Source organism: Rana temporaria, chromosome 4 (genome assembly GCF_905171775.1).
Source record: "Rana temporaria chromosome 4, aRanTem1.1, whole genome shotgun sequence".
Lineage (NCBI taxonomy): Eukaryota > Metazoa > Chordata > Amphibia > Anura > Ranidae > Rana > Rana temporaria.
The window spans coordinates 182,455,624-182,468,221 of NC_053492.1; the positions used below are offsets into that span (position 1 = coordinate 182,455,624).

Consider the following 12,598-nt stretch of genomic DNA (forward strand, 5'->3'; position numbering starts at 1 on the left):
TCTTTTGATCATTTTGACCCCACGGGGTGAGATCTTGCGTGGAGCCCCAGATCGAGGGAGATTATCAGTGGTCTTGTATGTCTTCCATTTTCTAATTATTGCTCCCACAATTGATTTCTTCACACCAAGCTGCTTGCCTATTGCAGATTCAATCTTCCCAGCCTGGTGCAGGTCTACAATTTTGTTTCTGGTGTCCTTCGACAGCTCTTTGGTCTTCACTATAGTGGAGTTTGGAGTGTGACTGTTTGAGGTTGTCTTTTTTATACCAATAACAAGTTCAAACAGGTGCCATTAATACAGGTAATGAGTGGAGGACAGAGGAGCCTCTTAAAGAAGAAGATACAGGTCTGTGAGAGCCAGAAATCTTGCTTGTTTGTAGGTGACCAAATACTTACTTTCCACCATAATTTGCAAATAAATTCTTTCCAAATCAGACAATGTGATTGTCTGGATTTTTTTCCACATTTTGTGTCTCATAGTTGAGGGACACCTATGATGACAATTACAGGCCTCTCATCTTTTTAAGTGGGAGAACTTGCACAATTGGTGGCTGACTAAATACTTTTTTGCCCCTGTGTGTGTGTGTATATGTATGTATATATGTATGTGTGTGTGTATGTATGTGTGTGTATATATGTGTGTGTATATATATATATATATATATATATATATATATATATATACATACATACATACATACACACACACACACACACACACACACACACACACACACACACACACACACACACACACACACACATATATATATATATATATATATATATATATATATATATATATATATGTATGTGTGTGTATATATATATATATATATATATATATATATATATACACAGTGTGTGTGTGTGTGTATGTTGTTTTGATTCAATTCACTAGATGCGTTTGAAAGTTAGATTCTAGCTTGACACTATATTTCTTGCTTTAACAATAACTTGTCTCTGGTGGCAGGAAGCAGTGGATGTTCTTGTTGCTCTGTGGGATTAGTTCACACCGATCTATGCCTTTCCTTCCCTGAAACTTCTTCCTTGTTTGCTTCACAAGTTAATCAAGTTAGTGGGTATTCCAGTCATCCATTGCCCCAACTGGCCCAGGCAGATGTGGAAAGCTGACCCGGTAAAACTTCTGGCAGATGCTCCCTGAGCTCTGTCCATAGCATCAGGCTTTGACGACCAGTGTGTCATCCTGCTTCACAGTTGCTGGCTTCAACACGCTGTTCTGAGGGACAGGGGCATCTTCAGAATCTGTGATTCCTACAATGCTAAGAGCTAGGAAGTCTTTCTCTCAATGTCTATCATTGGTCTTGAAAGGCATACTTCACTTTGTGTGAAGTTGGGGCTTCCTGTACAGATTCCCTCTGAGAGGAATCTTCTATTTCCTGCAGCTGAGTCTTGACCAGCTTTTGCCTTTCAGCACTATCAAGGACCATGTTTCAGAGACTGTTGGCCTCTCACTCTTTGAAGACTATTGTACCTGTGGTCACCCATGCAGTCCTGCATGGACCCCTATGAGATATGAATCTGGCTCTCTCTGCAGTTCAAATACCACCATATGAAGCCAATCGCGACATTCCTCTCTCATCTCACCCACCAGGATGATCTTGAGGCTCAGGACTTCCTTCCTGCCTAACGTAGCTTCTGCCCTTCACCTCAACCAGGATATTGTTCTTTTGTCCCTCTATCTGGCTTTGATTTACCGAAAATAAATTTCCTTCCATTTGGCTGGATATGGTTCAGGCTATCAGTTTACATCTTAGCCATTTCTTTCAGAAAGAGTGATTTGCTTTTTGTCATTCCAGGTGGATGTTGTAAGGGGCACTAGCAGGCCATTATCCAAGTTTATGGTGTTGCTCACCAGATTCCACCCTTTTCTGTTGATGCAAATTCCACTAGATCTGTGAGTGTCTCCTGGGCTTTTTGGCATCTGACTATTGTTTGTTAGATTTGCATGGCTGCCATCTGGTCTTTTTTTCCACAAACATTCTACCAGATATATGATTTCAAGCTTCAGGTGTTCTACCGTTTTGGTGGATTTTTGGGCTGCAGACAGTCCCCAGTTTTCTGTTTTGGTGACCTTGTTGGCATTTAGTTGCCATTGGACATCCCAAAGGTTGTCTTCCTGTATCCCTGTGGATGAGTGACATTTTTTTACACCTTGTAAAAATCTTTTTCCTGAAGTCCAGTAAGGATCCAGGTCCCACCCCTCTCGGTTAATAATCATGCTCTCACTACTAATTTGCTACTAAATGGAGGAATGCTGGTAAGAGGGCAGGCCTACACTTTGTTTGCCAGTGTCCAATCCTCTTGTAAGTGGCAGAATATCCCAAAGGTTGTCTTCCTGTTCCCCTCTGGACACCAAGAAAGGGATTTTATGGTGACTTTTAAAAAAAAAAGTTCTATTTTCTTGGAGTGCACTACAACAATTTCTGCATTGCCAAAAAACAGGTTCACGTTGGTAGTAGGGGGGGTTTTTATGGGCATGCCTACAGTTTGTTTGCTAATGTCCAGTCGTTTTGTAGGTGGCAAGTATAAATTAAAGGTTAAAAACGTCCTTTGTCACCTATTTTATGGTGAATATGAAAATCCTATTTTACTTTCTTTACCCATAGCAATTCCATGTTGCAACTAAGGTGTATCTAGCGGGATATTCCTTGCAGATCAGTGTTGAATGTGCCTAAATGTTACTTTTCTATGAATAGACCCAATAGAAATATGTAGGTTGTTTTTTTGTTTTTGTATGCTGTTGAATTTTGTACAAAGTTTTTAAATTAGATTTTTATAAAATACTGTCTTGATTGAAGAAGTAAACACAATATGTAATAGACATGATACCTTTCAGACTACATGTATTATTTCTGTGGTGTCTGCCATGCAGTTTGCTAGAACTGTTTTTAACATGCATGCATATTTGGTATTTTAGTATGTGTAGTCTTACTGATAACAATGTTTTATTTTCTCTTGCAGAATGTGTGTTTTATCACACCACAGTTTTTGTATCAATTCTTTTGTTTATTTTCACAGCAAGTAAGTGTAGCAATCCCTTTTGTTAATGATGCCACACAGGATTTGTTATATTTTCATTGTGATATTTTAATTTGAGCTAGGAATATAGGAGTTCTCCCAATGGCAATTCCCTCTAATAATTTTTCACACTTCTCTTGCTTTGGCGTTTTGTGAAAGCAAAATCTCCCATCAGTAGCACACAACGTATGTCCATTTCGAGAACTGGCATTGCTAACTTGTCTTTTTTTACGGTGAAGGTTTAGTCTTTTATTCCAGCTCTTAGTATTTGGCTAGTCCCAGACCTGAAATAGGAATGTACATATCTTTTGTCAGACACCGGATTTACTCATTTGTGCTGGGTCAGTGAGTTCTGAAGCAAGGATAAAGATGACATACCCAAAATCTGAACCTTTTACAGACAAGTTGGCAATATCAGCTTCTATGTTCTAACTGATTCCCTTTAATGTTTTCAGAATATAAGAAACAGCAGTAAAACCTAAAACTGAAATGTTTAGGCAAGTTTCCATACCTGCACAGACTATCGGGTGTTTTATATTATTAAAGCTCTGGATCCTGTGTATATAAGCAGCTATTGTAGGCTGTAAGAGGTGAAAGTGGCAGTTGCCAGTGTTCTTCTGGGGAATTGCTGAACAAAGAAAGGGGCAGGTTCACCTTTAGTAACATGCTACACATTTAGATAGGATACCCAAGAAAAGCCTAATCTGTGCTGGAAAGCTAAAAGAAAATCATTCTCAGGACTATGAAAGTTAAAAGGAATTTATGTTATTTTTGATATTTGGGTAAATGTGATAATCTCATGTAAATACGTTTTTATAAATGTTTTAAAAACGTCTGTGTATATTTTTGTTAGGGTCAACCATGTTTTCTCATTACATATGAGATGCTGCTTCCTACTTTGTACTATTGGACAATGCTGATCACTCCCAGTGCAAGTCTAAATTGGGCCCCTTCTAACTTAAAACCGTATACCCTCTGAGATTAACTGAAGTTTATTTCAGCAGTCCTTAGGAACAAGGGAATCACATTCCCTGTTTACGTACAATTGCTAGCATCAGAATTTGCCAATCTGTCTGTAAAATACTGTAAAAGCCCTATGGGACAGCAAGCTATTAAATATAAGAGAGCCACCTCAAAAATTATTAATGTAAGCATTTAAAGTAATAGTTCAAAATCTATTTATACTGACAATACAATGATTTCCTTTGTACAAAGCTTAGAATCTGCCCCTGGCTTTTCAACTTGTAACATACCTCTGATACTTAAAGCGGGGGTTCACCCGTACATAACACTTTTTCCCCTTAGATGGATGCTCGTTTTGTCTAGGGGAATCGGCTAGTTTTAAAATATGAGCTGTACTTACCATTTACGAGATGCATCTTCTCCGCCGCTTCCGGGTATGGGCTGCGGGACTGGGCGTTCCTATTTTGATTGACAGTCTTCCGAGAGGCTTCCGACGGTCGCATCCATCGCGTCACGATTTTCCGAAAGAAGCCAAACGTCGGTGCGCAGTATAGAGCCGCACCGACGTTCTGCTTCTTTCGGCTACTAGTGACGCGATGGATGCGACCGTCGGAAGCCTCTCGGAAGACTGTCAATCAAGAAGGAACGCCCGCTCCCGAAGACCCATACCCGGAAGCGACGGAGAAGATGCATCTCGAAAACGGTAAGTACAGCTCATATTTTAAAACAACTAGCCGATTCCCCTAGACAAAACGAGCATCCATCTAAGGGGAAAAATTGTTTTATGGGTGAACTCCCGCTTTAAAGGTAGATACAGTTATGTATTTAAAAAAAAAAAAAGCTATTGTTGCCCGATAGTAGAAAATCTCCCAATCCTCGATCTATATAAAACTTCTGAAGTATTAAATGTACAGTAATGCTCCTTTAGGAAGACAGTGTAGCATATTACTAAATTCTTGAAATAATTGCTACTTTTTAATCACGTTCCGTTTATTTTTGCAGACACTGTATGACAGTGTGTACCTGACTTTGTACAATATTTGTTTCACTTCCTTACCTATCCTGGTGTACAGCCTCTTTGAGCAACATGTGCATCCACATGTATTACACACAAAACCTGGTCTCTATAGGTGAGTATATCTGCCGTTTCTGCTAGCAGTATTCATTTTTTGTTTTCTTGCTTGTTGTAGATTATTGCAACATGTAAATGTCTCCTTCCTAATTGTACCTCAATGGACACAGAAGAGTTAATGACTTATGACTACAGTACCTGGTTTATGCTGCCACCTTTTAGGTGAATAGACACTGGGCAAAAAGGCAGGAATCCCCACCCAAGCAGAATACCCTTCTAGCTCAGCTAAGCCTCAATTTGGAGCAGTATCCTTAGGTGATGAATTGTGCTTTCCTATGTCTCTCAGAAGATCTTTCTTGTGGGCTCAGTTCCCATACTTTCTAGCCCTTTCATTGCACCCTTCCTGGGGCAGAGGTGGGCTTCATCCAGATTAGTTGCTATGACCAGCAGGCCATGAGGGGACTGCACCCGAACCCAGCATTAAAGAACAGGGATGGCCTGTAATATCTGCTGGTTGGTGTTGAATCCTGCAGGCAGTGATTCTCGGTCTACAGTGTACCCGTTAACTGCATGGGCAGGGTGTTGTACAGGTCCAGGGCAGTCTTTACCTAAAAACCCTGTAGGGCACGTGAGCTGTGATGAGTGAAGTCAAGCTTGGGTCGGCAGCTATGGACTCTAAATGTCAGTGGAGCAATGTAGCAGTCCCCTGGGCAGGGTTTCCCTGTATTATTGGGCATTTGCAGGCACAAAAGGGGTGGTCCGGCACAGTATTGGGACTTTGTCTTCTAAAGAGGGTTATTGCCACACAGGTCTTCTGACTTAGGGTGACTGCCACACGTGGTCGCCTGGCTTTGGGCTAAAGGTCTTGCAGCTGACACTGGGGGTTTTCCCTGTTCTGGTTTAGAATTTGTTTGTTTTTGGCCTTGTATTGCCCACCCCTTGTGTTCAGTGCTTTAGGACATCCCTAGTAGTCATGAATTTGAACTGTGTCCTACTATGTACATTTAAGAAATCACGGTTTATGGTTTATCTGTAAAATACTTTAACTGGATTGCTTCACAGAACAGAGATTTTTCCCCGCTTACATGTTCCTTATTGGTTGCTACAAAATGGGCTTAGTTTATCATGGGTAGGATTATGCCTGGGCTAGGGTTCCTGCTTTTTTTGACCAGTGTCCACTGACCCGAGCGTGGTAGCATAGTCCAAGTCATTGTCATGAATATGAATGCCTCTGTGACCTCTGTACTCCAAGAAAATAATTTTATTGGTAAAGCAAAAATCCCAATTTTGGAATAGTAGCTAAAACTGCATTAGCGATGTGTGTGAAATCCATTTGCGTGGAATTTTTGGATGAATGGTAAAGTTTATTTTCAGCAAGCATACACCAAGCATTCACAGTAAACCTATACAGTCAGGTCCATAAATATTGGGACATCGACACAATTCTAATCTTTTTGGCTCTATACACCACCACACTGGATTTGAAATGAAACAAACAAGATATCCTTTAACTGCAGACTTGCAGCTTTACTTTGAGGGTATTTACATCCAAATCAGGTGAACGGTGTAGGAATTACAACAGTTTGTATATGTGCCTTCCACTTTTTAAGGGACCAAAAGTAACGGGACAGATTAACAATCATAAATCAAACTTTGACTTTTTAATACTTGGTTGCAAATCCTTTGCAGTCAATTACAGCCTGAAGTCTGGAATGCATAGGCATCACCAGACGCTGGGTTTCATCCCTGGTGATGCTCTGCCAGGCCTCTACTGCAACTGTCTTAGAGGAATACATGGACTGCAGTTTCTGACTGTGGAAATGCTATCTTCTTGGCTGTCTCCAGCCTCAAACTGTTCTGAATTGGAATTAAATCAGGCATCCTGATGTAAATGCTTGTTTCCACCAGGGCCCTCACACCACAAACTACCAGCAGTGAGCTTTGCATACCGATCACACAAATGGGCATAGAGCCCTGGTGTCTAACCTGTGGTGCTTCGATGCTTATTGTGTGGCACATGGGCCCTAGCAGCCAGTAGTGGGCATGATTCCATTGATCTTTAAGGGACCTGTAATGATGGTAATCTCTAGCTATCTGTCTTTTGCGGCCAGTCTCCAACCACACCTGTACAATGTCCATAGTCTCCATCTCTGAAAATCTTCTGTAGTATTACATATGCACAATATTGTGTGTGGACATCTGGGGATGTCAGTGGCTGCAATCGAGGCTCCCTAAAATGTTGGCAACAACTGTCATAAAACCGCCAACCCCATCCTGTTAAAAAATAAAGAAAAAATTCTACCAGCCTATAATAGAAAGCCAAAGGTTTTTCATGGGCTGTAACACTGTGGAGCAGGTATGCAGGCCACAGAGTAGGTCAGTACTCACCAGTTTGCTGAACATATTTGAAACGATGCATTATTCCATCATTCCATAAACATGAACATCTGATTTTATCTGAGTTTAGCGTTTTATCATAAACTGTACAGATGGCTCTCTCTCTGTGTGGCATAAGCAGATCTTCAGAGCAGACATTGTTCATGTGGACATACAGGGGTATAAATATTTAACAAAGTGCTGTATTTAGCAAAAGAATGCAGGTAACCCTAAATGACAGCATCATCTTCGCAAATAAGACCTCCTGTTGGCAACTCCCATTTCCTATGGAATAATGGTACTCAAAAAGGCCTCCAGCGGTTCTGTGCAGTATGGCCATTCCATAGGAATAAATAGGGCCATGGCACAAAGGAAAAAGAGAAGCTATTGGAGGTTTTATTTGAGAAGACTGTGTGGCATCTGGCAGGGCGGCATAGCAGACATCACTAGATTGAGGGTGAAGGTATGTTACCAAGAGGTGACGTTTTTTTTACCGTGTACCTAAAATGCAATAAGACCACCCAGTTCTTTTTTATACCAGACAGTAGAAGGCTTGAAATACTTACTTTGGCTGCAGAATATACTGCTCTTTAGTATGCCAAAAGCGCAGTAAATGAGGCCTTGGTCACAGAATAAGGAAGGGAATTGGCCAAACTTTTTTTTTTTTTTTTTTGAAAACTTGGTCCTCTCCTTCAGGTTACGTGACCAATTTCCTTGACTGTGTTTTTGTAATATGTTGCCATGGCATCTAAGAGGGCTGGTTTCTGTATCTAAAGTATTTATTTCCTAAAGAGAATAGCTCTTTTTATTGATTTTTAAATATCATTTTCAAGTCTTCAGTGTCAACATATTGTTAAATGTTTATGCAGTAGTAATGCAATCCTTGCTTTAGCTAATGCAGCTTTTGACACATTTTTCTGATTACCATAGTAATGTATGTATATTAACCATTGTGGTTTCAATCAAATAATGAGGATGCAATTTCTAATATACTGTTTTTTCTGTAATTTCCACAGAGACATTAGTAAAAATGCCCTGCTTGGATTTAAACATTTCCTTTACTGGACTCTTCTGGGCTTTGCACATGCCTTTATCTTCTTTTTTGGGTCGTATTTTCTGATGGGGGAAGATACTTCTCTTCTTGGAAATGGCCAGGTATGTAACAATTTCCTTACTTTGTGCTTTTTTATTGTAGGAAAGAGTGCTAAAACTGTAAGTCAATAAACCCCTTGCTATTGATGTTTACCAACATTTTGTTTTTTGCTTGTTCGTATGTTCTCCTTTTCCTTGTGGTGCTAAATTCTTGCAATGCTCTTAAAGGGATTTTCTGACCTCTCATTCATGGTGTGTTGTCTGCTTTCTCTTCAAACAATGAAAAAAGGAAAAAAAGAATCCAGGCACTACTGGGTGATGGCAAAAGCAGTTCATCTGGCATATAGTGATTGCATCCAGGGGGTGAGGGGATCTCAGCTGATCTCAAAGGTTTTAATATTATGTTTAAGTATAATTATTAAAAATTAAACCTAATAGGAAAGGGTCATTACATAAGACGTGCAGATAAGATGACAGATGATAAAGTAGTAACATGAACAAAGTGCATTAGGGCAAGTACATGAATGGCTAAGGTGTTTTTTGAAGACCTTTTTGGAGTACATTTACCAAAGTAAAATGAAATTTCTAAGATTAAATATTTTACTAAATGTGCAAAACACGTTTGAATTGGTTGGTAGAATAAATAGAATTTATGTAGAAACTTTACTTGTGGTATAATCAGATCTGTGGGAAGTTGGCGGCCTCATTTTGTTATTAATGAGCTTCATCAGGGGTGCCAAGGTTGGCCATCACTGGCTTAGCACATCTACCCACTGGAAATTTTGCTCATTCTTCATGGGAAAACTGTTCCGGATCCTTCAAGTTAGATGGGCTGTGTTTGTGTACAGCAATCTTAAAGTCATATCGTGGATTCTCAATTGAATTGAGTTATGGGCTTTGACTAGGCAATGGGTCCCTCCAGCTATTACAGAAACTAGGATCCAAGACATTTACTGTAATTGTTTCCCTGTAAACCACTTCAGTGTAGTTCTAGCAGTATGTTTAGGGTCATTGCCATGCTGGAAGGAAAGCCTTTGCCCTAGTCTTAAATCTCTGGCAGACTAAAACAGATTTTCTCCAAAAATGAGGGAAACAAAAGTCCAAAAACTAATAAAGGGCAATAATGTAACGCTAATTCAAATCTATAGAGTTGAAAACCATTCCTAAATATTTATTGTACTGCTTATTAAAGTGGTTGAAAACCCCATTCATGAAATCTGACCCGGGCACATATATCTGCAGTGTTTACTTATCTCTCTCCAAAGCTCTGAGTGCTGTGTCTTTCTGCTGCTTCATTCCTCTGTTATCAGCATGATAACTTCTGGCAAGCTCTCCGACACCCACTGCTGAATGAGGAAGAAAGATTTCTAAAACTATCTGCATTTTCTAAAGACATGGAAAGACTGCAAATATACATGTAAAACCTATGTAGTGAGATTTGTTCCATCTCTGTGTATCATCTGGGGCTATTCACTTCACTGGGTATAGGAGAGGGTTTACAAACACTTTAAGTACAGTAAAACTTTGGTTTTAGAGTGTTTTGCAAGACAGGCAACATTTTTAAATACATTTTGACTTGATATACAAGTGATGTCTTGATATACAAGTAGCGCCGGTAATCCCGATGGGAAACCCGAGAACCTGCTTGGTAAAGTTTCCCCGTGTACATACGGCACGGTTTCCCGTTGGGAAAACTGCAGGGAGAGCTTTGGCCGGGAATCCCGGCCGTGTGTATGTTCCCTCGCAGTGTTTCCCCTTAAGAAAACTGCCGGGTTTAAAACCGCCGGGATTCCCGGCGGGAAAATTATAGAGCAGGTTCTCTATTTTCCCGTTGGGATTCCCGGCAGTTTTCCTGTCGGGAAAACTGCTAGGAAGCATACACACGGCCGGTTTTCTTGGTCAAAAGCTCTCCTGGCAGTTTTTCTGGCAGGAAAACCAGTCGTGTATACGAGGCTTGAGTGTGGCAATATGGTTATCTATATAATGAAGGTACAACATTTAGCAACATATTGCTACACTTAAAGGCGACTCTTCTCTTTTATTCTCTGTCGCTTGATGGATTTTGCTTCTAATCCCCTTGTGAAGGCTTCCATTTGTGAATGGACATTTTATGTTTACACAACCTGGTCACATTGCTATAATCTTTTTATATGGACTATAAACTGAAGTACCTATAAATAAATGATTGTGGAATGAATAATTTGAGTTTCCATTATTTCTTATGGGGTAATTCGCTTTGCTTTACAAGTGCCTTGGATTACAAGATATTTCAGGAACAAATTATACTCGCAATCCAAGGTTTTACTGTATTTTTTACAAATACGATAATTAAAAATACAAACTGTGAATTGATGCTAAATCAAAAGTTGTAACCATATCGTCTGTGATAATGAAGTGTAAATCCGTATCACACATTAGTGAACAGAAATCTTCAAGCAAATGCTCCGTAAATTACACGGTGGTAGATGAGGAAGAACTCCACCACTTTTAGATATGAACGTTCACAAGCCTTTTCCCTTGTAAGAGCCAGGATCATCTACTGGTGGCTAGCCCTTGCTCCAGAGAAGACAGCTCCAGAAGTCGCATGAGATGCCCTCTTGTAAAAGTTGCCAGAAACAAACTATTGCCAATACCCATTGGCTTGGCATCAATTCACTATTTGTATTTTTAATTCTTGTACTTGTATTTGTGGAAAAATACTTGACAAAGTAGTACACTAAATATTTAGAAATGTTTTTTTCTTAAAAAATTGCCAAACATTTAGTGCCATCGATCTTTGCAATCCTGACCAGTTTTCCAGTCCCTGCCAATAAAAAGCACCCCCACAGCAAGATGGTGCCACCACCATGCTTCACTGTGGAGATGGTGCTCTCAGGGTAATGGGAAGCATTGGGTTTGTGCCATATGCAGGTTTTCTTATTGTCGCCATAAGTTCAATTTTAGTCTCATCTGACCAGAGAACCTTTTTCCATGTGTTTGGGGAGACTCCTACATGCTTTCTGGTGAACTAAAAGCATGTATTCTCGTTTTTGTTTTGTTTTTTTCCTTTTAAAGCAGAGTTCCACCAACTTTTACTAGGTGGTCTTAAACTAAAGACCACCCCTTGTTTTTGATTTTTCGAGCTGGTGGACGAATTGACCTAGGGGGGTCGACATTGTGAGTCGCAACAAAAAATATTTTGAGCCTTCAAAGTCTTAGTTATTTTGTGTACATCGCATGGAACAAAGCACCATAAATCCATTTCAAGCTATAATGCTAAAAACACCAAGGGAATAGAGTACCTTCAAGGCATTATGACAGCAATAAAGGGCTCTACATCCTGTACAATGCTAGGGTGTGCAGGTTTTCTGTTTAACTAGCATGTGCCTGCTATCTGTACCTTATCTTATATCTATGTATTTTTGTATTTTCTACATCTCTAAACATCATTGTCTTAGTGTTTTTGATTCTGAAGCCTTTCTGGGGAAGTATTACTAGTTCTTTTAACAAAAATGTGTCCTTTTCAAATTAGAGACACCTGTCTGTCCTTTAATTTATGTGTCACTTTATAATTTGTGCCCTAAATCTTAAGTTCTACTTCCTGTCCTCAATATGTTTCTGCTTTTGGCCAACATCATGCAGGTTGTTTTGTATCGTTTAACTTGAAGCTAGTAAAACTTCCCCTCTTCTCAGATGTTCATCTCTGCTGTGCTCTTGCTTCATCTCTCGCTCTACTTTTCTTCCTTTTTCCTCCTTTCCATGCTGTGCATGCCATCAGATAATGAAGCCTAACAGGCAACTGGTAAGAGTATCGCTCAAAGATAAGGAGCAGTTTTCCAAATTGTTAACTGTCACATTAACAGTTGGCACTCTTGCTGCTGAAAGGGATACTGTGCTAAAGTGCTCACTTACTGTATTGCAGTTTCTTACTTCTTCATGGCTTTCATATATAATATATTTCAAAGAAAGGATGGTTCTTGTTGCCCATATCAGTGATATCCTCTTTCATACTTAAATAGAATAAGAAAGGGAATAATCTCTCTGCCGTGACCATAAAGAATATTTTTCCCTTTTA

The 12,598-nt window shown here is 39.7% G+C and overlaps 1 protein-coding gene across 5 annotated transcripts in view; it reads left to right on the forward strand.

Annotated features, from left to right (window-relative positions):
* ATP11B (ATPase phospholipid transporting 11B (putative)) overlaps positions 1-12,598 on the forward strand; it is a 187,072-nt gene that overhangs the window by 124,169 nt on the left and 50,305 nt on the right. For 3 of the 5 annotated variants that reach the window (XM_040349442.1, XM_040349439.1, XM_040349438.1), the window contains exons 23-26: positions 2,985-3,044; positions 5,007-5,134; positions 8,469-8,607; positions 12,302-12,325. In XM_040349442.1, the coding sequence (XP_040205376.1) occupies positions 2,985-3,044; positions 5,007-5,134; positions 8,469-8,607; positions 12,302-12,325 (351 nt within the window). The remainder of the gene's footprint in view (positions 1-2,984; positions 3,045-5,006; positions 5,135-8,468; positions 8,608-12,301; positions 12,326-12,598) is intronic. The other 2 variants (XM_040349440.1, XM_040349441.1) reach the window with 1 other exon arrangement.